The sequence below is a fragment of the Bemisia tabaci genome, chromosome 3 (assembly GCF_918797505.1).
Source record: "Bemisia tabaci chromosome 3, PGI_BMITA_v3".
In the NCBI taxonomy this organism is placed as follows: Eukaryota; Metazoa; Arthropoda; class Insecta; order Hemiptera; family Aleyrodidae; genus Bemisia; species Bemisia tabaci.
The window spans coordinates 16,727,351-16,754,332 of record NC_092795.1 but is presented as its reverse complement, the minus strand read 5'-3'; the positions used below and the strand labels follow the sequence as shown (position 1 = coordinate 16,754,332).

General features: G+C 38.1%; 2 protein-coding genes and 2 non-coding genes across 6 annotated transcripts in view; 2 read left to right on the top strand and 2 right to left on the bottom strand.

Moving 5' to 3' along the window:
* Btk (tyrosine-protein kinase Btk29A) overlaps positions 1-11,146 on the top strand; it is a 61,345-nt gene extending 50,199 nt beyond the window's left edge. For all 3 annotated transcript variants that reach the window (XM_072297929.1, XM_019061795.2, XM_072297930.1), the window contains 4 exons: positions 477-595; positions 1,107-1,240; positions 4,364-4,447; positions 5,413-11,146. In XM_072297929.1, the coding sequence (XP_072154030.1) occupies positions 477-595; positions 1,107-1,240; positions 4,364-4,447; positions 5,413-5,430 (355 nt within the window). In that variant the 3' untranslated portion in view covers positions 5,431-11,146. The remainder of the gene's footprint in view (positions 1-476; positions 596-1,106; positions 1,241-4,363; positions 4,448-5,412) is intronic.
* Positions 11,147-12,100: 954 nt separating this feature from the next.
* On the bottom strand, positions 12,101-13,260 carry Rrp47 (Ribosomal RNA processing 47). Its single transcript, XM_019061802.2, has one exon. The coding sequence runs from the start codon at positions 13,000-13,002 to the stop codon at positions 12,541-12,543; it is 462 nt and encodes a 153-aa protein (XP_018917347.2). The 5' UTR covers positions 13,003-13,260; the 3' UTR covers positions 12,101-12,540.
* A 7,320-nt stretch (positions 13,261-20,580) lies between these two features.
* On the top strand, positions 20,581-20,651 carry TRNAG-GCC (transfer RNA glycine (anticodon GCC)). The gene has a single exon. It is a non-coding gene; the product is annotated as a tRNA-Gly (tRNA).
* A 2,201-nt stretch (positions 20,652-22,852) lies between these two features.
* TRNAG-GCC (transfer RNA glycine (anticodon GCC)) lies at positions 22,853-22,923 on the bottom strand. Its single transcript has one exon. It is a non-coding gene; the product is annotated as a tRNA-Gly (tRNA).
* Between the last annotated feature and the right edge of the window lie 4,059 nt (positions 22,924-26,982).

Sequence of the window (26,982 nt, the reverse complement as noted above, 5' to 3'; positions counted from 1 at the left end):
AACAAAAACCGAAGATTTCATAAATTCGAGCCATTCCACATCTGCTTGAATTAAGTTTTTATTAGACATTCTTATTTTTTCTCAGTAGAGCAAGGTATTCTCAGTTCTAATTGAATGAATCTGAAAAGAACTTAGTGCTTCTAAAAACACACAAACGGAGTTGAAAATTTTTCAATGTTAGATTGTGTAAACTAGTAGATTGCAGTCGATGAACTTGTCTTTATACCTGCAAATGTCAAAGAGAAGTCATTGACCTCCCATTTATTCCACTCCGAATATGGATTTTTCATTGATGCTTGCAACAACCTGCCAAGGTTTCTTACCTAGCAATGACCTCAGTGATGAGACTTGAGTCTTATGTCGTAGTCTTTCGTTGCTTCTTTCACTCCTCTTCTGTTCATCAACCATGTTTATTCTCTCTGAGTGTGATTAAAATAATGCATGTCTAATATGTATTTGTTTGTAATGTTTTTTAGATATGTATTAGATGATCAGTATACAAGTTCCGGTGGCACAAAGTTTCCTATAAAATGGGCTCCTCCAGAAGTTCTTAATTACACCAGGTTCTCCTCCAAATCGGATGTTTGGGCTTACGGTAAGTTTCTATCCTCTGAGCATTTATGTAGTATTTATTCTCATCGATCAGTGTATTCCATTCAGCAGAAATATACCCAGGTATGAAGATGATTCCTCCAAACTTTGAATAGTTTGCTTTTGCAGAAAACCTTTGAAAAAGGAAAAAATCTATGCTATGCTAAAAAAAAAAAATGTCTCTGTTTGGGGCCAAATGAACATAATTGAATCAAAAAGAACTACTTTCACTGTGACAAAAGCCATGACACCCATAAAAATAAATGCATGACAGGGCTCTTGTCGTCATAAAGATAGTTTGTTTTGACTTAAATGCATCCAAATTACCAGAGAAATAATGGTGGATGAAACTGCAGAAAGTGGTGTATGCTTCAAGTTCACAACAAAATATCAGCTGCTGTATCAAATTTTAACATGGTGCATTTCATGGAATCATACATTTGTACCTAGGTTATCATATTATTTCTTATTTAGCTTTACTCTTATTTATAATTTGTTTGCCCTTTTCTTTGTAGGTGTTCTCATGTGGGAAGTATTCACCTGTGGTAAAATGCCTTATGGTCGTCTAAAAAATACTGAAGTCGTTGAACGAGTTCAAAGAGGGATCATCCTAGAGAAACCGAAAAACTGCTTCAAAGAAGTTTATGAGGTATATATCTGTTCGTCATTAAAATGGTGTAAAAAAATTTAATTTAAGAGGTCTCTCCTTGGCTGCTACAGAGGGTGCTCAGCGATATCAAATAGCCTGGGATTATGATTCAAAACTTGAAAACGGCAGGCCAACCAAGAGATTATCACCTGTTAATAATTGGATTCTTACTGTCAAATATCTAGACATCGGAAAATTTTGCTGCCACGATTCGCCGCAAAATTTTTAAAATGTCCTTAGAAATCTGAAAACCAGACAGAAGCACCAATCATAACCCTCTGATCACGAAAATCTAAAGCGAAATAACGCAAAATGGGCCATTTTCCGGATTTATCGTGAAATCGCGTGGAATCTGCAAAATCATCCAAGTTTATCCGGGAAATGCGTACATTTTAGTGAAATTTACGTATGTATGCGTGTAATTTGCCGCACTTTTTTTCAAAATAAGAAATTACAGAATTGTTTCTGAGCATTGGTCGTCATTGGCTACTAGCTATCAACGTTCTCCAATGGCATCAAAATACTGATGAAAGAAATGGCGGCAGCCAGGGCATAAACATAACCTCAAATAAGTTTAACATGTGATTGTGGAATCTTTCCGACTGGCGACTTGGACGGTCAACCGTTGGAATTCGGCGATTTACCCCGAATCTCCACCGCGGCGGTGCATGTTCGGGGATCGAGCACCTCAACGTTTTCATGTAAACAACTAAGATGGCGGCGCATATTGCGCGGGTGTTTTGAATTTATGGATCGCGGGCAAGGTTCACACTTTAGGCGGACTTGAAGCAACCACGTACTTAATTAAAATTTACATTTAAATATTTTTATCAAGTTAATATTAATTCCTGATAGTCGAATGAAGGAAGTTTTCTCCCGTTAAGACAAAAGCTGCAATGTCGCCGTTTATCAATGCATTCTAGGAGAGAAAAAGTAGCAGCCAGAAGAATGAGTCTTGAGCGACCATCCTCAGCATTCATTCCTTCTTTTCAGAGATTTTTTGTCATCACTTATCAGGGATGTAAAATGAAATCTAACATGATATGAAAGTACACAGATTTCTTAGGAGGAGTGTACACCACCCATAAAATTATCTTATAATAAAATTAAGAGTTTGACTCTTATTTTGTTAAATATTGAGATTTTCTGATTCTACGCATTTCACGGCCTACTGAGCCTATTGCAGAAGTTATACTTTCATGAAATTTTACCTTATATGAAATTACATGCAATTTTGCATCTCTGTTCATTATGGAACCCATTCAGCAGGCTATCAAGACTGAGGCTGCTTTAAAAATGTAAATGGTGCTAGCAAGAAAGGGGTTGGGCCTCTAGGAGGAACATATTTTTTCAAATTAAAATTTATCATGAGGGTGAAAATTCTCACACATCAGGCAAATAGGGATTGTCCCCTACCCCTTATTCAGAGAGAGAACTAACATTTTTCTTGGACAATTTTGGTCAATTTCACTGTGAAGTGTGTCAGCAGCGCCCAACTCCCTCCCCGCAGGCACAAGACCTCTCCAGTTAGATTTCCCGGGTCCAGCTGAAATGGCACAGCTACATTTAATCATTCAATCTAATCTTTCAAATCTACGTTAAGTCGTACGTTTATGGTAGACTTCAGATTTCGATACTTGTCTGTTACGCATTTGCAAACATTTGTTTTTTTTTGTAACTGTTTTCAAAACACCAGCGTCATTGTCCGGTGGATTTTCCATCAGAGTCTACACACTTAGACTCATCACTGACCAATTTCTCTGGAATATCTAGCATGAATGGTTAAAATGTAGATTTCACTTTGCAGATAAAGTAGCTGAGGGCCCGAAAAAAAGTTTTCACTTATATTGACTTCTTTAAAGACCTTAAAGACCTTTCTGACCTTAAAAGAAGCATGTGGACTTTAGGTCTGGCTGTGTTATGAGAGGCTGCACAACAGAATCAAATTATTCTCTTGAGATAAATTCCTTACCTCTGAACTAGAAAAGCCATTGATTCAGCTTTGTTCTGACCCCAACACAAATAAAACAATCAGCCCAACAGGCAGCAAGCGTCAAGAGATATTTATGCATTTATCCTCTCAGTTATTTGCACTTGGTCTGGAAATTACTGAAATAATGGTTTATACTGCTGAGAGCAATGGAATTTGTTGGATGTTCGACGTCTTTCGCAAATATTGACACATTACGGCAAGAGGCCGGTGTTACCTTTGATGCATCAACGAAGAGGTATCACAAACAACTTCGAAGTTAAAAGTTACAAAATCAAGCAGCGCTACTACATTTAAATTTGAGAATACTAGATATTCATACCAATTAGGTAACCAGAGACGTTTGGAGACTTTTATACGTAAATTCCGGTGGAAAACCCACTCCATGAAGACATTGGTACAATGTACAAGTGGAGTGAAACAGTTGCAAAAAGTAAACAAATACTTACGTTCGCGTAACGGTGAGCTTAGCTTATTGAGGCTAAAATGGAACGACTGAAACGATTAAATTAATTTTGAATTATTATACTATAACCGATCAGCACACGATGCTTGGGCATGCGATCGGTAGGCTTGGTTTCGTAAACAAATATGGCGGCGGTCCGTCACAACGTTGAGAGTGCCGAACCCCCGAAAACGCACCGCCGCGGTGGAGATTCGGGGTAAATCGCCGAATTCCAACGGTTGACCGTCCAAGTCGCCAGTCGGCAAAACCCGTGATTGTGTGAAAGCTTTATCTTAAACTGCTAAATGCAAAAAGCGCTAGAAAAATAACAGCGAAATCAGCTAAAATAACCGCAAAATTCGGGAAAAATAACCGCAAAATCGGGGAAAAATAAAAGCGAAATTTTCCAATGTCTACAAATATCATCAGCCTCATAGGTCTGTAGGCATAAATGAGGCAAAAAGTGAAAATTTGAGGAGTCGAAGAGCTTAAATTAATGCTTTTGAACTATTATTAATAGCCACAATTTTAACTTGAGAAGAATTTCATGGATCAGGCATGACAGGGTCATTAAGTGTGTGATAATCCTGCCTTTTGGTATCTTACTCTCTTCTTCTAATTTATGGCTGCAGTGGCTCATTCTCAATTTTTTTTTTTTTTTTTTTTTTTTTTTTTTTTTTTTTCCCAGGTCATGCGACAGTGTTGGTCCCAGTTCCCTGATGATAGGCCATCCTTTAGAAATCTTAAAGAACAATTGTCCGTAGTATCGCAGGTATGTTTGATTTTCATTTGGAGTTTTTACCAATGATAGGTGTCTAGTTATCCTCAAATACACTCTCTAACAGGACAATTTTTACTGTGTTTTCACCCTGGAAAAAGGAACTTCATCATTTTAAATTGTCTATTACTTAACAAAGCTGTATCGCGTTTGCATTTTCAGGATTTTGTAAAGATAATAGTCATTCTTGAACGGAGTGGCATAAGAAGTGAGAATGTCTTGTGCTCCACTGCGACCGAGGGACTAAAGTTCTCTTGAAGTTCTCAGCTGCTCAAATTTTCTGTAATTTTTTCATTTGACAGCTGATGAAGCATTATCAGAGCAAGACATTGTGTGTGATAACTTGGCCCTTTTTCAATTATTCTTTAAAAATTGTATGCAATAGAGTGAGGTAGTATGCTCTGGAGGAGGTACAGTAAGAAGAAAAAAATGATCAGTCATAATCTAAACAACTATCAATAGCTACAGTGTGAAACAACATACCCACATTTATTTTTCACAAAAAAAATAAATTAAGTAGGACGTAGTCTACAGGCTGTACAATCTGTAGGAAGTCTACAACATCATAAATGGAGATACGTTGTTTAGCACTTTGACCATCCATATGTGTTCCTTGTATCCATCATTTATTGGTTGTCCGCAACTGCTTCAACATCATTTCTGAGTGTTGAGCATTAAGATAGAGCATTATGGAGCTCTAAAAAATATTGTTTCTTTACTGCAAGGTGCATAAAAAATTTAATATATTTTTTTTCTTTTTCTTTTTCATCAATTACCATTGAGTCCTACTTATAATCGCAACTTCCAGTAGGTGTGATCAGAAATACCATTACAATCTGCTTTAGACTGCAAAATCCAATTTTAAAAAAAAAAACAATAAAATACAAGCCAATAGTTGAAGGTGCGATAAATTTACCTAATACAACCATTAATTATTTGTATGTTCTACTGTTTTTCAGGGATTACTAGCGGATTGATTAAACGCGCTTCATCAAGCTGCGAAAGGTGCTTCAAATTGTCCGCTTTGTGCTTTAATTGGTTCTGACCATCACTTTATTGCATTATATAAAACTTTACAAATCAGCAAACATAAAAATCATTTAGGAACTCTATAATTCCATTTGTTAAAAGTCATTTGTATCTTTGTAATTTTTTATTATTGTAATTTCTTTTACTTTTTTATTTTTATTTTTCTTTAAGTTTTTTCTAATTTGTTTTAAATTCTTCGACAATTCTACTGTTGAATAATCAGTATTCCTACTTTCAATACTCAGAAATTTTAATTTGCATTTGAATCAACTACCTAACGAAGAACAATCAAGTCTTTTAATATCGAACAATCGCTTAAATCTGAATACTTATTTTTTCTCTCAGGACTTTCTCAAATTCCCCGACTGATCTGTCATTGTGGACTTGTGAATTGTTGTGGTGCAAGACATTGAATCGAGAACTTTACATTCGCCTCAAAGGCAGCAGTATTACTTGCCGTAGCACAAGAGGGCTCTGCTCTTCGCTTTTTAATGTCATTTTTGTTAGATAATACTAAGCATCAAACAGTATTAGCCTATTGAGTGCCCCTCCCCCATTTTGCCAAGGAAGTGAGTCTTTCACTGGCAAGGAGATGATTTAATGTTGAAATAAGTCATTCTCTGGGTCATAAATTTTAATTCTTCCCCTTGTCTTTAGAAACCAGACCCATCTTCATGAAACAGACCATAAACTGCATTCACTTGATTTTACAAAACAGTAGAAAGTAAATTCAACAATGAGAGCTAATATAAAATAAAGCATTGCTTTATTGCTGTCTTCTCGGACGAACAGATAGTAGCATCATTGTATTTATAGATTTGCATTACTAGAATGAACTGGTTTGTTTTTCTTTTGTGGCGTTGAAAAGTTAAGGTTTTAATATGATTGCTATTTTACTAACTCCTAAACTTCACTTGGCAAGGGGTATCTTGATACAATGGAGAAAGAAACAAAGAAAAAAAATAATTGCACAAGTATGTCCTTTTTCATGAGTTATCGAGCATCTGTTTTTACTGCCACATACACGTATGTAATTTTTATAGGTTTTCATTGTAAATGTTAAAATTTATTGTGATTAATAATGCTCTTTCTCTTTTACCATACTTCTAAATGTAAGCACATTCCCATAAATGACTCAAAAAGATTCAAATCCACAAAAAAAGCTATCTCTATTTGCTAAAAAAGCCTTCACAAAAATAAAAAATTTCTCCTGCTTTTTCTTTTTGTCACCAATTCGTCTCAAACTCTAAATTGTTTGTATGAAAAAAGAACAATACTCTGCAATAGAAAAATACCGCTTTCCTAAGCACTAAAAAAATTTACTCATCAGTTTGAAGATGATTGCGAAAAGGCACGAAGACCTAACACTTGAGATTTTTGCGAGAGATTCTACTCATTCTCTAGACAAACAATCTTTTAGACTCATTCCTTCAATAATATGTTTTTCTTCCTTTTATTAGGCAAATAGACTCTAGGATTTTCATCTTCTGTGCCAAATTATGTTATTTTATCTTTAAGTTCAGTGAATGGAGGTTTTTCATTATGAAAATTGCAGGGTAAAATACAACAAAGCTATGCATACATTTAAACGAAATTAGGCTCTTAGAATTTCAGCAATCGCAGACACTTATGACATTCAATTTGCGAATCATAATGGAATATCCATTGATTTCAAATAGTAATCTCAGTAAAATTAGAGAATATCATGGAATAAACCAAATTGAAAGATGGCAAGTGGTGAAAGCAATATATCAAGTCATCATGAAATGCGCCATACAATATCTAACTTACTTTAGATTATAAAACTATCTACATCACTCGAGAACTCTGTAAATAGCTACTTGGGCAAACGACTTTTCCCTCTGCATTATAAATTAAAATTAACATTTTGTAATTCTGCCCTAAATCTATTTGAAGTCATTCTCATCCCAACTTGTTTAAATTGCAAGACAAGTTCTTTTCTGTAGATTGGAACTGTACCTGTAGGACAGTTATGTTAATGAAACCAAAGGATTCATGTTCACTTCATCAATTTTTGACAAAAGTCCAGGAAATTTTCCCGTTGCCCTCCTCTCAAAATCTTTGTGACAGTGAATATTTTTTCTCACACATTTTTAATATTGTTATTAGAGTCAAACAATTATACGGATTGAGCTTATTAGTCTTAAATTTTTGTCAAAATCTCTCTGTATCATGTATCAATCAAGTTAGCTGTATCATAGCTGTATGATTTGCATTGAAACTTGTGCCAAACTCATAAAATGAGGTGCATATTTTCCCTTATTCCTTGAAGAAAGTTACTTGCATTTCTTTAGACTAAGAATATTTTAAACGAAAGATTGTCTTTCAAGAGCTACTGTAAAGAAATTCAATTAGAAAGCTACCATATTAGTGAATATTGTCAGACGAAGCTGTAAAGCTAAGTCCTTTTATTACTAATGTAGCGCATCAGGAAAACTTAATTGGTGACTTGATAGTCACTTAGGTAATTAATGAGCGTGCTCAGTCGAATGAATCAGGCAATTATTTAAGCTACATTCTTTTTGTGTTTGTTTTCTAGTTCGCGGTCAGCCCAGGTATTGATGCCCCTTCAGAGGTCAACAAGGGCGTAGTGAATCTTTTTGGCATTGGTTTAGACGGCAGAGTAGCCGCACTTCAAATAGACCAAAAGCCTCTTATAGTCTCCCTTCCTTCAGGAAAGTAATTAGAGAGCTCTTGAAGGGGGAAAAGAATTACCTTTCATGGTGTTATTAAAGTGAATCAGTGGGTTTTACATTCACCGCAGAAGCTTTACGAACTCTTGTAAAGCATGTGCAATGTTCTTTTTGCATTTTATTTGATACAAACTCATGTCATTAAGACTCAGTCTTTTCAAGTTCTCATGGTTCTAATAAGTAATTATGAAATGTATTAGAGCAATATGAAACTGCAACAAAAAAATAGAAGGCACCAAAACGATCATCATAAACACAGTATTTTACCAGTCAGATTCCTTCCTCTATCCAAGAAACCATTGCAAATGTAAACCATCAGAAAGTCTTTTTTATCGGAATTTTTGTTTTTAATAATAATTGATCGCTGACGCCATCAAACATATTTATCCATTGCCTATCAGACTAGCTGTAACATCATGTTACTTTTAGGTAGCTCTGTCAAGTTGAAACCAGCCCTAAAACTTCTAACACATTCCTCTGTAAGTGAAATTCTGTAGACCAAGAACTCAAAAAGTTGTTCATGCGCGAAAAAATTTGTATTTTGTGGCCTCTGTTGTACTCGATAAACAGTGAGCATTTTGGTTAATATGTAAAATTTGTTTTGTCTTTCTTTTAGATTATGTGTATTTTTATTTTATGCTTTATAAAGTACCTAGTTTTGATCTCAAGTAGACTTTGTTTTGGAATTGTGATTTGTACCTATTACTGCAGTGTTTTAACCCGGATTCAGTCACTTGGTTTTTCTCCTGCGTAAAATATTAAAGTTTTGGATTGATTTTTGTACTGCCTAACCTGCAGAGTGTGGTGTTGATTGTACAAACCGACAGTCATAGGATCAGAATACGTGACTCCGCTTTCATTGCCTGTTTCAATGTGCCCTTCCAAGCAGACTTTTTAGTTAGAAAAAGCAATCAACTTTGAAAGAAGGTCCAAATTTATTGCACTCTCAGTTAGACTATTTAGCAGATGGTATACACATACTTCTGTTATCTAAGGTACAGCTAAGGAGCTCAAAAGATCTAGAGACTTGAGACCCAAAGTAGGCATATTTTAGTCAGCACATTAGGCTTAAAATTGTTAAAAATATGTATCATGGATTCATATTAGAACTGAAAACACTTTGAGCCTCACCGCAAATATTCTCTCTAAAAAGTACCAATATACATTATGTCAATTTGATTGAATTTAGAGGCAGATATTTTCCATGATTTAAGCTGATACTCTCAAATATTTTTATTTACAGTCATCTGCTAATCAAGCAAACCGAACAGCTTAAGCTATCTGCATTCGTTTAGGAGGCAATAAACTTAGGTCCCTGGACTTTTTCAGTTTGCACAGCGTTAATGGTCAATGAAAAATGAGTCAATTAAAATGATCCTGAAGCGTTATCTACTTGATCTTGCAGGGCAATAAAAATTCATGAGGTCATGGAAAAAAAAAATGGCTCAGTTCTTCTTCATCGGCATATGCTGAGAAGGTAAATGCATAATTAATTTGCTACACTCTTTTTTCCTCTGAACTACGTACTATTTAAAACTAATTTTCTTGTTGTCTTCAGGTAGATTAAGAAAGCTTTTTATCAATATTTCCGGAATAAATGATCTTTGAGAACTTGGGGGCACTTTTGTATGGTGCCTTAAGCTTAACAGCAAGGAAGTGGACGTTCAAATCTTGATGACCATGAAAATTTTTTCCTCGGGAACTTGGGACCCCTCTCATGGTACATAGGCAAAACTTTTTTTTCTTCAAAAGTATTCCTCCTTTCCTCTCAGAAGAATCATCATGAGTTTTGGTGCGAGTCAATGGTTTTTTGAGACATCAGTTCTTTGGTTTAATCTTCAGAAAGTAAAAGATTGGATCACCGATTTTCAGAACGAGTTCGAAAAATACCTTGGTTGGTATGAAACATAAGTGATGGGATGTATGTAATGAACAATTTTTCTGAAATAAAGTTGATGTTTTAGGGTCGTTGATTACGAGAGATCAAATCTTGTGTGATGGTTTTTTTGGATGGTTTCTTTCATTATTCTTGTTTGTTCATTACCAATTTTCCTCAGAGGGGTTTATCGTGTTTCACTTCTCCTCTCTTCATGACCCAAACAAGTTTTATTTGGACTTCAAGAAAAAATGTATTTCATGTGCCCAAATTCTATTTAATGACAAGAAAGAACAGAGGAAAAAAGATGAAAGAATCTACAGTCTGTAGATCTTGAAAATTTATAGTGTTAGCTTTAAAAAATTGAAATCATTTAGATTGAATTCCACTCGCTCATTTATAATTATTTTAACTGCTCACGTTAAGAACCAAATTAATCCTTCTGTGCTTCAACACTCACATTTTTTGTGATTTTAGCTCAAAAAAGTGGAAGCTAGCATTTCAGACAGATGAGGAAGAAATGAATTATTTCGATCCATGATAAAATAATTCCTGACATTATTAGGAATCAAGTCTTACCTATAGGTACAGCATTTTTTATTTTCTATTATTAATTTATAATATAAAATGCAACGGTTTAATTTTAATTTTAAATATAATGGATCTTGCATTGAATGTGAAGAGACGAGCAAATTATTCAGAAATAGCGTTGTTAATTATTCGTGTCAAACTCATACTACATCATCCTCTACTGAGAACATTTATTAATACTCCACAGCGTCCCTCAAACAATGTTACACATAATCCTTTGAACTTCTAAAATATTTTTTAAATATGCTATTAATGACAGTTATTCATTATTTTTGGGGAAAAAGTTTCCTCCCCAACTCATACCTTCATTAATGTAAGGGTAGTGACTTTCCAGAAACTTATTTGTTTTGAATTCTACAAAGCAAATGGACAAAAATCTGTATATAAGCATTGTTATGCTGTTTATCTACTCAGTATTGTTTTTACTGCAATGTTTGTACTGATTTATATCTAAGATATTCAATAAATATTGGTAGAAATTCACATTTTTCCCATTTGTTTTTATTTCTCCATCATTTCATTTTTAGTTCTTCAAGGGTCGTTCTGAAAGAATCAAGAATTATGTAACAAATCTGTCTCAGAAAGATACTTTTACTTGACTCAATTTCCGCCAAGTTTCAGGAAAGGAAACTGTGCATTTGCAATGCTGCTATAATTGTACTTCATGAAAAAAAATCGTTCTTTTCTTGCACCATAAAAAAAAAAAGTTCCAAGTTCTCAAATTCGATAATACTGTTTTAGTTTTGTCATGAATTTCCTTCCAGAAAATTAGTAACAAGTAAAATATGATTTTTACTTTCGATTTATTCAAATTATTTGAGAAACAGAAGAACTCAGTGCATCAACCTAACAACTTCTATGAAGACTACAAATTACACCTGACTTGTTTGACTTGATAAATGATAGGTACCACGATAGAAATAAATGTCTTTACTGCAAAAACTGAGGCAAAGGATTGCTGAAATTGAGGCTTTCATCTTCGATAATTGGAATATTTTGGCCTTTGAATCCTCCCTTGAAGAAGAGGTGCCAGTACCTACTGCAAAATTGAGAATTTGGAACCAGTTCAGGATATGCTGTTAGGAGGATTACTATATCGAATATTTTTAAGTTGATAAAAAAGATTAAAGTACAGTACTCTCTCTCTGAAACGGACTTCAAGGGACCGGAAGGTTCATCCAGTACAGAATCGGATTCACTGGGTTGCCACATCCGTTAAATAGAGGGAAAAATACATGTGTTTAGTATAGGAACGTCGAGGGGCCGGTGGATACATCCGTTACAGAGAGTTTTTCGTTACAGAGTGTACCATTAAAGAGAGAGAGTACTGTATCTTTCAATTAATTAAAACAGTCTGAGGGCATCGGATAAATAAGATGGAGTAATACTGCTGATCTCATGGAAATGTAATACTGTGCATTCAGAAACGAAGTCGGGTTGGGCACAAAAATAAAAATGTATTTAAAAACAATATTTACACAGTGTTGTTCACAAACAGGTGGTTGGGCATAGCGTCCATGAAAAGGTACAAATTTATCATCTGGTCATTACAGTTTAACACAAAATAAATTTTGGTGCAGTCAAACCTCATCAGGGATCATTTAGTTTTAACGAGCCCATCATGTAATCAATTTACTTTAAAACTAACTGCACATGCATATTATGGATTCAAAGCCAAAGATGATTGATACAATTTTTAGGCGATTAGTTTCTGTCTATGCCAAATAAGTTTACACACTGTTTGTGAGACGGAGGGTCTGCCATTTTGATAATGCATTGTGCTTACTTTCAATGCTAAACTGAACGGCAGATGTTCGTGCGTAAACTCATTTGGCATAAACTATACACAGAGTCAGAAGTAAAACCCATGATGGAATTTAATCATTCCTTTTCCGTTTCTTGGAAGAAGAGGCTCCTGTTGGCATCTGTTGCTTATTTTTGGTATCTTTGTCATCAGGATCCCATAATGCATTCCTCACAAATCTTTTAGCTGCTCCCTGATCAACCTTCGGCATTGATTTTCTTTCTTCAGCCTTCTTGGCTTCGGCCATTTGACCCTTGACTCGGTCGAGTTCCTTCTTGATTCCATGGTCATTGGGATCATGACCTTGAGTCCTTAAATAGAGCCAAAAAAGTGAATTTAATGAGTAAGAGAGGAATATATCATACTTGACTTTATGTTCGCTGTCGAGCTGATTGTAGATATCACTGTCGCACATTGTTTTTAGAGTATCGCCAATCTTCGAAACACTGTCACTGAAACTTGTGACTGACTTCTTAAGAGATTCATCGTTGCTCAGCTCTCCAAAATTGATTATTTCAGAGGTTTCTCCCGTCATGATGGCTACGTTACAGATGATTATTAAGACCTGGCACACACTTGACCATACCTAAGTAAGTCAACAGAAACTGCATTCAAGACGAAAACGAACGGAAAAATTTGATGGCACTATACACTTTGAGACAAAATTGTTCTTTCGAATGGACTGACGGATGAATCAGTAAGAAATAATTATTTGGGATAAAGACTAAAAATTGGACATGCGACAACGGCATGCGGTTACTAAAAATATAACCTCTAAAACTTGAAAGTAAACAAACTGTGGTTCAATCCTGGTTCATTCCAGTTCATTCCTTTCACTCGTTGATGACGGCGCAGAGATACAACTATTCGTGCTTGATGGATGTCCATGTGGCATCTGCGAAATTGAAGGCGCGATGGCGCGTGGCGTGAACTCGCGGGGTTTCCCTTTTCGGCACAAGACATTTAAGGCCTTTCTACCTTAAACTAACGTAAAAACAACCCTTTTTGGCACGGAGAAGTTGAGAACATTGCCTTTGCCAGCGCTGCTGAAAGTTATCACAGCCAGCAGTCTTCAGACTTTTACGCACTTCACATACTTACCTCTTTTCTTGAAGCAAACAGTGTCTTAAATGAACATCAGACTCCATTACCAGTGAAAATTGGTGTTGCAATCAAAGATTAACCCCTCGTCAAGGAGCAATAGGAGAAATAGGTGTATAAAACAAATTTTCGCTGTATCAAAATGAAAGCATAACTCGATTGTCATTCTTTCGTAGTGGCTTCATACCGATAAAAGGTAAGTCATTTTTTTTCTCTTCTCTTTGTAGTGTTGGTATCAACTGAAGTGCAAATAGTTTTTAAAAGAATCTCTCACTGCCTAAAAGGGTCATTTTCACATTAGTTTTTGGAAGAAACTACTTAAATGTCATGTGCCGAAGAAGGCTATTTTTTTGGTGCCGAAAAGAGCTGCGCCCGAACTCGCAATGCTCTGCTCTATGCTGTCAACAAGGTGTCGCTCGGATTCGGGAGAAACGTTAAGTAACTAGGTCGGATTAAGTCTCTTCTATCATCGTAGGTGTTGCTCACGTAGCCTTTGAAGCACCACTACAAATAAGACAAACGAAACCAATACATCATGGCAATAGAGCAAAGGTAAGAAGTCGCGTCGATGACGGCGCAGGGATACAACTATTCGTACTCGATGGATGTCCGTGTTGCGTCTGCAAAATTGAAGGCGCGATGGTGCGCTATGTGAACTCACAATGCTCCGCTCTATGCTGTCCACGCATGAGGTATCCTCAGATTCGGAGACAAAATTAAAAACGAGGCCCGTTCATCTATCTTCATTCAGCTGTTTTCTCTCGCGATATCTTTGTTTTCATTTTCCGCGAAATCCTCAGACTTTTACCAGGAATCCGCGCAATAATGGCTCTCCCATGATGCTGTGCTAAGGAAAAACGCCGTATGAACCTTCAGGCGTTGCCAAATTTCCTCTGATGAATTACGAATTTATTGGAGAAATGGTAAATATTTTTCTTCCAATTCTTCAGACAATTTTGTTTGCAATTTAATGTAAAATATCTGAAAATTTGAATGAGCGTCAAACAAGACAAACTAAATGTTTGAATCGCACTTTCTCTCTGAATCACGTTTCCAGAACTGCAAACCTCGAACTGTCGTTACCTCGCTTTGGTATGATATTTTTAAGCTAGGGATTTTCTTTTTTTTTTTTTTGTTAAATGTTCGTATGACACTTTCCTATCAAGTGGTATCGGGACTTAATTTCAAGTGGGAATCAGACTAAGTGACTCTTGAAGTGTAAAAATAGATGAAATAACCGTATATTACTGCATGAAATGGTTAATTTTGCATCAATTGGTGCAAAAAATAAAACGAAATTTCCAATATTGTTCCTTTGGAAGCAATTCAAAATTTGAGGACGGAAAATGGGGCATTCCATTGAAAATCGCTGTCGAAAGTTGCTGATGTAGATGCCAGTTGTCAGAACAAATCAATTCCAACGCTTGTTTGAAATTTGTAGGTATTTAATATTCTTGAAAATATCCTTTTCCCCCAAAATGATTATTGATGTGAACTCGTCACAGCAATTTTGAGCAAACTGAACTTTAACCCCTCTCAAATTCCAAAAATTAGAGGAAGCTCAATGCGCGTTAGTGACAACACAGGGTTACAACTATTTGTGCTTGACGAATGTCCGCGTTACATCTGCGAAATTGAAGGCGCAATGGCGTGAGGCGTAAACTCTCAATGCTCCGCTCTATGATGCCAGTAAAATGTCGCTCAGCTGTGAAAGAAAAATTAAAAAACGAGGTTCGATTACGTCTTTCGTATCCTCGACTGTATGGTACACTAGCTCTTGAAGTACCACTACAAATAAAACAAACGGTACCAACACAACATGACAGTAGTGCAAGGAACAAGAGTCGCTTGGATGACGGCGCAGAGATACAACTATTCGTACGTGATGGATGTCCATGTTGCGTCTGCGAAATTGAAGGCGCGATGACGCGATGGCGCGAGGCGTGAACTCTCAATGCTCCGCTCTATGTTGTTTATGAATGAGGTATCCTCAGATTCGACGGCCCGAACACGCTCTTCTATCCTCATTCGGCTGTGTTGACACTCAATTTTTTTTATTTTTTTATTCTTTTTTTGTATTTGTGTCCATATCTAAAACTCGAATGTACCGGCCCCAAAACTCCTCTAAAAGAGATAGTCGGGTCAATTTGACCCGACTTGGGATTATGTCTTTCCTATCTTTGCCTGTTAAGATCACGTAGCCTTTGAAGCACCACTGCAAATAAGGCAAACGGGGGCAAACATAATACAGAAAAAGAGCAAGGGAAAGGATGCGCGTTAATGACGGCGCAAAGATAAAACTATTCGTGCTTGATGTCCGCTTTTCAATTCCATGAACTTTCTACCGGAGGACAGACTTAATTAAACTTAATTAAGAAATTGTAAAATAATTGTGTTAATTGTTGTTGTTGTTAATAGGTTAGAAATTGTTTTAAATGTATATAAATCTACGATTTAACATAACTAAAAATTTAACGTTTAGAATTTAAAAATTAGAGCAATATATTATAAGAATTTATTTAAATTCCAGCTAATTAGGTGCCAGCAGTTGCGGTTAAACCTAAAGTTAACTAACTGTATATCTAGATAAATTATATTGATTAAAAAGATATCAATAAAACAAATTATAAATAAGTAAAATTTTTAAAATTTAAAAGATCTTATCCATGAATGATGTCTTTTTCCATTCAGAGTGAAGGTTACTCTCGGAGGTCAAAGTTCAGATTCGCTCAATGATGACAGATGACTAAAGAGTCGAGTGCTTGGTTTAAAGAGCCAAACCTGTATGTGATTTGAAAAAAATCGCTTAGCGAAGTGATCACCTGCCCATCCACCAGTTCATCTTTCTGCAAACTTCATTTAATTTTTGCAGAAGTTGCTCACTAACCATCATTCGGCGAGATTTCGTCACTTTCCGGCCAAAGTATCCCAAGCGCCATGCTACGTTTTAAAGTTTCCGCCGCGTTTTTATTTTTTTACAGAGCAATTTCTGGTTGAATCAGTTTGAAAATTTGACTGAATTTCATCGGCAGCACAAAGAAAATCCATTGAAATTTTCGGACAGCCTCGTTGAGCAATTTCTCTGTAAAAAAATTAAATGGCGCCAAAATTTTTTTTGACGTCGCATGGCGCTTGTGATACTTTAGCCGGAAGGTGACGAATTAGCGTTGAACTTCGAACCTAGATTTGGCCTCCTCTGATTTCATTGCTTAGACAATGGAGATGTTGCATGTGTGAGGAATTTGCGATGTGACTGTTGATTCTCAGGTAAAAGTTCGCGAGAAACACGATGGTGCCACTGGTCTTCTCTGAAATCAACTCCCAAGTTCAAAAAAAGCTCTCAAGTTGAAGCCAAAATGGAGGGGATATCCCACGCTATCCTGAGAGTCCATACCGATGCCGTGGTGCAAGTGATGCCGTGTTTTCAGTTTTAGAGTCCCCAAATAAAGTGCTGCAGTCCTGCCAATGTATTTGCTCCCTATCTTTCCATGGAGAGTTTGTCTTGATGTAGAGGTGGACTCTCAGGATAGCGTGGGATATCCCCTCAATTTTGGCCTCAACTTGAGAGCTTTTTTTGAGCTTGGGAGTTGAATATAGAGAAAACCAGTGGTACCATCGTGTTTCTCGCGAACTTCTACGTAAGAATCAACAATCAAATCGCGAATTCCTCACACATGCAACATCTGTATTGGTGCGGGGCTTCTAAAATATCTCGTTTCTGCAGCGCGGCAACGCATCCCGCGACCCGCAGGAGCTCAGAGGTTAGAGAATCGCGCGAGTTCTGGCGGCTAGACGCGAGCACGACTCGGGACGATTCAGCGCGACGCGACGTTTCCATGATATAATTTCGGAGAACAAATAGATTCGAAACGGATGGCATTTTTCGCGCCGCCACGCAACCGGCAGGGAAGTGGATTTTAATAATCAAGTCACCATCCGGGGCTCGCTTTAAAATGAGATGGAGGGAACTTGGAGGAATGCTTGGAATCCCGCATCGCTGGCGCCTCGCCTTCCCGATATTTCTTCCCTCCGCGCATCATCCCCCATAACTGGGTCAATCTCCACGTTGCCCGTTTTCCTGCAAAAATTCCACGGCTCTTCGTAAATCTCATATCGATGGCTATCGACTACCTATATGGGAGTGTTTTGCTCTTAGTTTCCTCTCGGAACGAAGAAGAGTGGCTTTCTGCTCCACCTGATGGAAGAAATAGTTACAAATGAATTTCATTTTGCAAAAAGGAACCACTATCTACGGCTCTTCCATAAAAACACCTTTATGCATAGGGAAACCAGTGGCTTTATGTTGTTCCTAAAATGAGCCATAAATAGTAGCTCCTTATTACAAAATGTGGTCCAAGTTTGTGCTAGCGAAACGCACGAGGTCTGTTAAATTAGAGACCGGATTTTGGTGATAACTATGAACCAAGCAGAACGGACTTAATAAAAATGAAATAAGCACATAAAAATTGAGCGCTTGCAATATCACACGGAATCCACGGTAGTAGATCCGTGGGTTTAAGAAAATGTCTCGGTGAGTGCAGTAGTATTACCGTGATCAATGTACCCTGATAATAATTGGCAGTAGAATCTGTGCTCCAAAATACCATAGACCTAAAGCCGGCTGTAAGATTTCCAATAGCTTCTTTAGCCGGCTGTACAATTTCTTATAGCCTTTCATAGCCGATGGCGATTAAGCAACAGCCAGACGATAAAGTTTATGCTAAACGTTACTAAATACGAATACTAGGACTTAGTTAGTTTTTGGACTACCGCTCTCTTTTTGTGCCGTAGTATCTTGATTTATTTTGCGAGGAAAGCTCCGTATTTTTGAAGGATGCCTGTCATTCTTAATATGTTGGAGCTTCTTCAATTACTTATGATATTGTGCAATACCTCTGGTGTGAAATAGTTGCTTCAGACGCCGTGGCACGCTGCGGCGCGGCGGGCAGGCAGAGAGCGCGAAATGCGCATTGGCGCCTACAAACCTAACAGGGATACTTCACGCATTGCGCAATGCGTGAAGTATCCCTGTTAGGTTTGTAGGCGCCAGTGCGTCGCCGCTCCGCTTTGTGTTAGGCTCTAATATTTAATCTGGCGGAGTCAGCGTTTTTCAACTCATAATTTTGAAATGTTTGCACACTCTGCATGGATTATTCTCATTTTAATTGATGAAAAAAAATATGTTTTAAAGGAAAATATAATGTGTGTTTTGTAAATAAATATTAAGATAGTTCCGTATCAAACTTGATGATTTCCAAAGCACACGAATTTCTACACAATTTCGTATAGCCTTTTATATCCAATGGCGATAAAGTGTAAAGCCCGGCGATAGGAACCATAGCTCGACTGTATACTTTTTTATAGTTTCGTATAGCCTGGCTATATGATTTGCTCCGCTTTCTACAGCCAGCTATAAGATTTTCAATAGCCTTCTTTAGTCGGCTATAAGAACTCCTATGGTATTTTGAAACGCAGCTCCTATCGTCAATTTTTACGAGGGTAACTTTACACTGGACGTGATGATATCACTATGCACATTTTTCCACGCTCAAAAATCCACGGTTGAGCCGCTCTGGATTCCACTGTGTCATCGCTACCGTGTACATGATTGTAGATTAACCGCGCTCCTATTTTCCTCACCGGCATGGAAATGGAACTAATAATACTGATGTGCTAAGCAAGAACGCCGTAAATCCTTCAAGATTTTCCCGCGTTTTTGGAACTTAACGCTTAATGAAATAAAAAACTGTTTTGCCCATGCACCTTAAATTATCGGGTTAAGTTCTTGATAATATTTGCCAAATAAGTTTGTAAAAACATTGTTCCAAGGTACACATGTTTTTCTGCTATGATACGTTGTTTCCATAAAAATGTTAAATGACGTGTACGGCGTTTTTGCGTTGCTCGGCGGAATAAGTGATCCTCGAAATGGCGAATTTTTCAATTCCAATTTGAATTTGGAATTTTCCAACGTACTTCCTTTATTCTGTGCGAAATGTCGCCCTGGTAAAAATTGGCAGTAGAATCTGTGTTCCAAAATACCATAGACCTACGGCCGGCTTTAAGATTTCCAATAGCTCCTATAGCCGGCTACACAATTTCTTATAGCCTTTTATAGCCAATGGCGATTAAGCAACTCACAGCCAGGCGATAAAGTGTATGCTAAACGTCACTCATTACGGATGCTAGGACTTAGTGAGTTTTTGGACCACTGCTCTCTTTTTGGGCCGTAGTATCTTGATTTATTTTGCGAGGAAAGCTCCGTACTTTTGATGGATGCCTGCCATTCCTCATATATTAGAGCGCCTTCAGTTTCGTATGATACTGTGCAATACCTCTGGTGTGAAATAGTTGCTTCAAGCGCCGTGGCGCGCTGCGGTGCGACAGGCGGGCAGCCAGCACGAAACGCGCATTGGCGCCTACAAACCTAACAGGGATACTTCACGCGTTGCGCAATGCGTGAAGTATCGCTGTTAGGTTTGTAGGCGCCAGTGCGTCGCCGCTCCGCTTTGTGTTAGGCTCTAATATTTAATCTGGCGGAGTCAGCGTTATTCAACTCATGATTTTGAAATGTTTGCACATCCTGTATGGATTATTCTCGTTTTAATTGATGAAAAAAATATGTATTAAAGGAAAATATAACGTTCGTTTTGTAAATATTAAGGTGGTTCCGTATCAAACGTAATGATGTCCAAAGCACACGAATTTCTACACAATTTCTTATAGCATTTTATAATCGATGGCGAAAAAGCAACAGCCAGGCGATAAAGTGTAAAACCCGGCTATAGGAACTAAAGCCCGACTGCATAATTTTTTATCGCTTCGTATAGCCCGGCCGTATGATTTTCTCCGCATTCTACAGCCAGCTATATGATTTTCTGTAGCCTTCTTTAGCCGGCTATAAGAATTCCTATGGTATTTTGAAACGCAGCTCCTTATCGCCAATTTTTACCAAGGCGCACTGATTTATAAGGAGATTCTTCAGGATCCTTGTTTCTGCCCGAAATATTAAGCATCGGTGGTTCAATGGTAGAATGCTCGCCTGCCACGCGGGCGATCCGGGTTCGATTCCCGGCCGATGCAATAGTTTTGGAAATTTTGGAGAGAAAGGTGCGAAAGCGTGAGCAATTCTCTGCAGTACTTTACTCAGCCTTTTTTAAGCCGCTGTCAGTTAGGTTTGCGTAAAGAGAGACTTGGGAAACCCTAATTAAACTAGCGACCTATGGTCATATATATATAAAGTCGCTTTACAACGCACTCTGGCGTTCTACGACACCCAAACGCCACATATTCCTGTCTTCCCAGAGGTTATCGGGCAACTGACACCGCAACATCTCTTCGTCAACGCCCTGCCGCCAACCCTTTACGGGACGTCCCCGTCGCCTCTTCCCAGGTGGTACCCAATCCAAAACTTGTTTGGGCAACCTCTCCTCCGACATTCTTTGCACATGTCCATACCAGCATAACTGCCTGGACATGACGTCGTGCACGATATCTTTCTCAACCTTCATCACCTGGCGAATTCTCTCATTACGAACACGGTCCCGTCTCGAAATGCCGGCAGATCGCCGCCAACCTATGACCTATATGGTCATTAGGTCACAATAAATAAAACCGGCTCTGATTTTTTAGGATTTTTTTCTCAGAGAAACAGTGTTAGACTTTTCGAGAATCTATCTCTAAGGCAGACGTTCGGCATTACAGCGGCGTACATAATTTCATTTCATAAAAGGGTTCATGGCATTCTCTTGCACATTTGATGTCTGTCGAATGTCGTTTCGCGCCACGATGACTCGAAATTCCAGCACCGACTTGCATCACCACCTCAGCCTCTCTTTCTGGTAGCCTGCAAACAAGTCATGTCCATAGAGAGAAAAAAAGGAGGCGTTTGCATCTTGAGGATTGTTTAATGTTTACCCCGTGACGTAGGTCGGCACAACCTGGCCAGCAAAATCCGGAAGTCGAAATATGAGAAACGGACCATAACGTCCGATTTTTTTTGCTTAAATCAACTCATGATATAATGTAATTTCAGACACTTAATATGGAATGACTTTTTTCCATAAACTATACCATTTCCAAGATCATCGATATTTATCTCGTCCGCACCGACTTACGTCATAAAAAAATCCAAGATACCCGAGATGCAAACACCTCCTTCTTTTTCTCTATGGGTCATGTCCTCAACGGGCAGTGCAAATGAGGCACTACGTTGATGGAAACTCCAGTGCGGGGGAGGGGGGGGGGCGAAACTTCAACACACCTATCCTATAGAGCAGGAGGGTTGGAGGGTGCATGTAGAAAGTGAATAGAGGTGCATTAGTATGCATTTCTAAAATACACGTGACAGGTATAATAGCACAGCAAAGGTAAGACAGAGGGGGTATAAGGGTTGATAATGGATGAAACGAAAGACACATTGTCGTTCGGCATTGTTAAGACGGAGGAAGAGTTGTTCCCGCTGTTGCCAGTCTCACTGAAAAAAAATCTCGGTGTATTTACTAAGAAAAGGGTAAAATTACTAAGACTTCAGGGTTCTATTTGATCCCAGTTTTTTCTTGGTAAAATTACCATTAATGGAATTGGTAACTGTACCGAGAAATCTCGGTAAAATGATTGAACTTTCTCGGTAATTTTACTGGACCTTGCTAAAAACGCCAATATTTTTTATCGACTGTGGTAGAATTACCGAGATAAAATGGCAAAGTTACCGGGAAATGATTACCAATAAAAGTGGTATTCTTACCTGAAAAAATCAGTAAAAATACCGGTTTTTAGGTAAGCTTACCAGTCTGTCTGGGTAAAATTACCAATAATTGGTAAAAAAAAGTGAGATGGTAAACGTACCAACGGACTGTGGTAAAAACGCCGAGAATTTTTTTTCAGTGCTCAACATGAGCTCTCCAACTCTCCATAGAGGCTGCCGTGTTAAGGAAGAACGCCGTATGAACATTCGGTGGTTGCCAAATCACCCCGGATAAAACATGTGTTTTTGAGAAATATTATGCGTATTTTTCCTTGAAATTTTCAGACATTTTAGACAAAATTGCGAACAAAATTTTCTGAAATAATTGAAGAAAAACATTCACAATTTTCCAAGTGAATTAGATCTTTATTGAAGGAAATGTGGCAACGTCTAAAGGTTCATACGGCGTTCTTCCTTAGCACGGCAGGAGGGAAACATAGGTTAGAGTGTGTAAAATACCTCAAAATTTTTTTCAGCTGCACTACTTTTTCACGTTTTTGCATGTTCCAATGTCTTCCCGTCTAAAAAATTCCAAAACTGCATCGGCCGGGAATCGAACCCGGATCGCCCGCGTGGCAGGCGAGCATTCTACCATTGAACCACCGATGCTTGATATCGCAGTGTACACATGGATCTTGAAGAATATCACGGAGAATCACTGCGACATTTTTCATACGGAATGAAATAGACAAATTGAAAAATTGAAACTTCAAATCAGAATTATTGATCGGAATTCGATACATCGAGGATCAGCAACTAATAGTTCCGTTTTCATTCACGTGAAAAGCCCCCCAAAAAAGAAGAATTTTTTCACGTCGACACGGTGGTGCATAGGCGGATCCACACACTTCGAGTAATGTAGTGTGAAAATTTAGTCCGAGTTAGGGTAACCTAGATAGAAAAGGGTACCAGGGCTGGATTAAGGGGGTGGCCACATGGGCCGCGGCTCATGGCGGCAACTTTTGCAATTTTTTTAAATGTAGGTATAAAAAAAATGGGATTCGGAAAAAAAATTATCAATGAGAAAAGGGGACCAAATCTCCCTTTCCTGAGAGTATGGTAATTTCTAATTTTGTTGTTTTTCGGTGATACAAGAGACATCATCTTTAATTAGTCGAGTTAAGAGAGGGACTAAACACGCAATTTGGTCTGGAGTTCAGCGCAGAGAGGAATGATGACGAGGACCTGAGATGAAAAGGAGAAGCCCTCGGCGCGGCGCGGCGGTCGGCATGTAACACATATTAGCGCCTACAAGATTGCATGAATACTTCTCGCATTGCGTCAGACACAGTGCGGTCAGCAGCGGTCGGCGTGAAACGCATAGCACCTACAAGACTGTAGGAATACTTCCCGCATTGCGCCAAATACAGTACGGTCAGAGTGGAGCGGCGGCGGAAGTTAAAATTACTAAACCACATTCATATTTGTTCTTTCTTAATTTTTTCGTTCAATGCTTGTAAACGGAAGGCATTGTTCACAAAAAGATAGGTTTACGGGACTTAACTTTCGCGCAAAGTTCCGTGAACTTTTGCTAGTAGTGTTGACAGGGCTTTCGCAAAAAAATGTGTCTAACACGAGTAAACGCATTCTATGCACCCCGCTACCTCCAGCACGTTCACTTGATGGTTTTATTGATGTTTCAAAACGAATGAGAAGGGGCGGCAAAATACAGGCGGCTCATGGGCGGCAAGAAGGTAAATCCGGCCCTGATGGGTACTTGCATTTTCGTCTTACACGAAAAAGGGATCGACATATAAAAAATGGAGTACCCACGGTATTCATTTTAGGATCGCCGTATGAAAAAACATTGGTGCTGGATAATCAATTTTCTGATTGGTCGCGCAATTTATGGCACGTGAAAACATGCCCATGAGCAAACCATTGGAGGGATTTTCTTTAAAAAATGTACCAATTTAATTCGCCGAAATTTTAAAAATCCAAAGATCAGAGTACATCGATAACATCGATAACATCGATAACATCGATAGAACTTAAAAACACTGACTGAAATTCAAGGAAAAGCAGACCAACAGCAACGGCATTGTCCATTTTTTCAAGCGATTTTGAACAATCTTGCCGAGAAGTTAGTCCATTTTTGGCGATGCGATTTATTGTAGGTTACCCTAGCCTAGTCCTGCAGTGTTCGAAACTCACAGGCGCCAACGTGCCAAATGCGCCTGAGAAATCGATCATGGCGCCTAAAAAATGGTCGTGGCCCCTAAAATTGCCCCCCCCCCCCCCAAAAAAAAGCCTAGTTTTTCTGTTTAGTGATTTTTCGAAATTTCCCCAAGTAATAGCTAGTAGTTCTGTAACTATAACACCTTGCGTCTAACTTGTCACTAAATGCGCCGTGATACGTAGGCGAAAAGTCAAATTGGCCCCTAAAAAACCTTCAATGGCCCTTAAAAATTGAGCCTGATGCGCCACACGGCTCCTGAGACTCCAATGTGAGTTTCGAACACTGCCCTAGTCCGAGTCAAAAATGCCCTTTTCCGTTACCGGTCACACATATTTCGAGGGTAGGCGTTGGAGGAAAATGCGTCGTTCTCAAGGGCGGGAGTGCCCCGTCTCGGCGGCGGGGGATGGAAAATGGTATGTTTACTGCGGTGTCGGTTAGAAGTGGTTGACTCCGCGATTTCCGAGACGCTAGTCATCCCCCGAATGCCTCCCCGCGACGTGGTGCAAAGGGACGTCTCCGCCCAACTTTAGCCCCTCCGAGGTGAGACCCTCCGAAGACCCTGCTTCTTCGCGCCCGTCTCCCAAGTCTGATCCCTCAATCTGTTGCGCGCTCTCGACAACTTGTTGCAATCCATCGTGAGTTTCTCCTCTTTTTAAGAACTTTTCACTTTCACCGTTTTTCCTGCGGTAGTTTATCTGGTTTTTATTCCTTTCGATAGGACTTTTTTAACTTTCCACGAACACTTTAAGAATTCTCGAGAAAAGCGAGGTACGGATTGCGTTTTGCAAAAAAAAAACCAAGAGCATTCCTTTGGCTAGGATTGTGCAACTTACATTCTTTGTAATGAAATACTGAAGCCCTGCAAAAAATTTATTTTTCAAAGGTAATTTTTGTCTTGAATTTATAATTGATCAAGAGTGAAAATAAAATTTGTTTGGATGATCAGTTTATCTTTGCAATGCAAGGTAAAAGAAGTTGCGCAATCTTAGCGACATTGGAATGCTCATGGTTCCTTTTTGCAAAATGAAGTCCATATGTCCTGTTGTTAAAATCTGTTGATTTGAACATTCTTAAAAATTTTCTTCAGAATTCAATGGGATTTTCCGTTATTAATGATACATCAACGGTGAAACTACTGGACCACAAATCTCGTTTGCGGTGTTTGAAAATCTCCGAACCTGTTTTATTTTTGTGAAAAAGAACAAACCGATATCATTCACTGAATTTTTCGCAGATTTTTGTTTTCACACAGAGGGAAAAAAATCACGGAAAAGTTCAAGAATTGACGTTGAGTAGTTTTTCATCTAAAAAATAAAGTATGGCAGGAAGTCTGCGACGTCGAAAACCGAGATACGTGGTCTGATAGTCGTGGTGGTCGTGGTACTTTTGATGTAGCACGTCAATGGCCAGAGTGCGAAACCTTTTGGCTCCATTGCGGCGTTTCAGTATTTTTTTTGAGGAGAAACAGGCCAGCTTCACGACTTCAAATTTTTACAGAATATTCTGCAAACAGAGAATAATAATTAAATAAGTTATCAAGAAATGACGTTGAATAGTTTTCCGAAGAGACAATAAAGTATGACAGGAATTATGCAAAGTTGCTAGCAGAGATACGTGGTTTTGCACTTTGCCCATCGACTTATAGAAATAAATTGCATTTACCTGCGGTAAAATCACTTTTGTATTGGAGTGTAGTCTATGTTGCCTATCCACTATTAGAAGGGGCTTCTCTTTATTGAAATTTATTACAATAAATTGAAATACTTAGTGGCAATCTTTCAATTTCCTTTTGCATTGCAAATTGCCTCTTGTTCTCATACATTGAACTCACTTTATCGATCGCTTAAAATGGGATTTATCGACAGAATAAATCTACTGCAATTTCATGGTAAATTGCATTATAGTGCATTTAATTGCAAAATTATTTCATTATCTTCGCTGCACTGTGCCTCTTAGCATCTCGGGCTGAGATTGCTGTTGGAAAAAGGATCTCGGTTCACAAAAACTCAAAATTGAACTTTAACACCTAAAAATGAGTTATGGCCGTTTAAAGATTACGTTTAAAAAAAATCTTGTTTAAAGATTACTGTTCACAAAATGTGGCTCGGGAAGGAAATGGTTGAAAATTATAATTTTTTATGTTCAGGTCACAAAATTGCCGGATCATAATGAAACTTTAAACGCTCTTTCTTGACATGAAAATGACTTGATCGGCTCGCAACTAATTCTATGGGATAGTAAAACGAGTTTTTCATAGAAATTTTAAAATCCGATTTTTCTACCTAACTAGGCGAAAACCGCTCTCCCAAAAATTTAGGTCGCTTGAATTAAGGTCCTTTTTCCGCGGACAGTCACATCGGTAGGTACAACAATTAAAAGATTGTACATATTTTTTCTTTCTTATAATTTTTAGGGCGTAAAACTGGGAGGAATATATCTCAGCCGACTGACTCGTGCTGTTAGTTCCATAAATATTTGTCACACCGTAT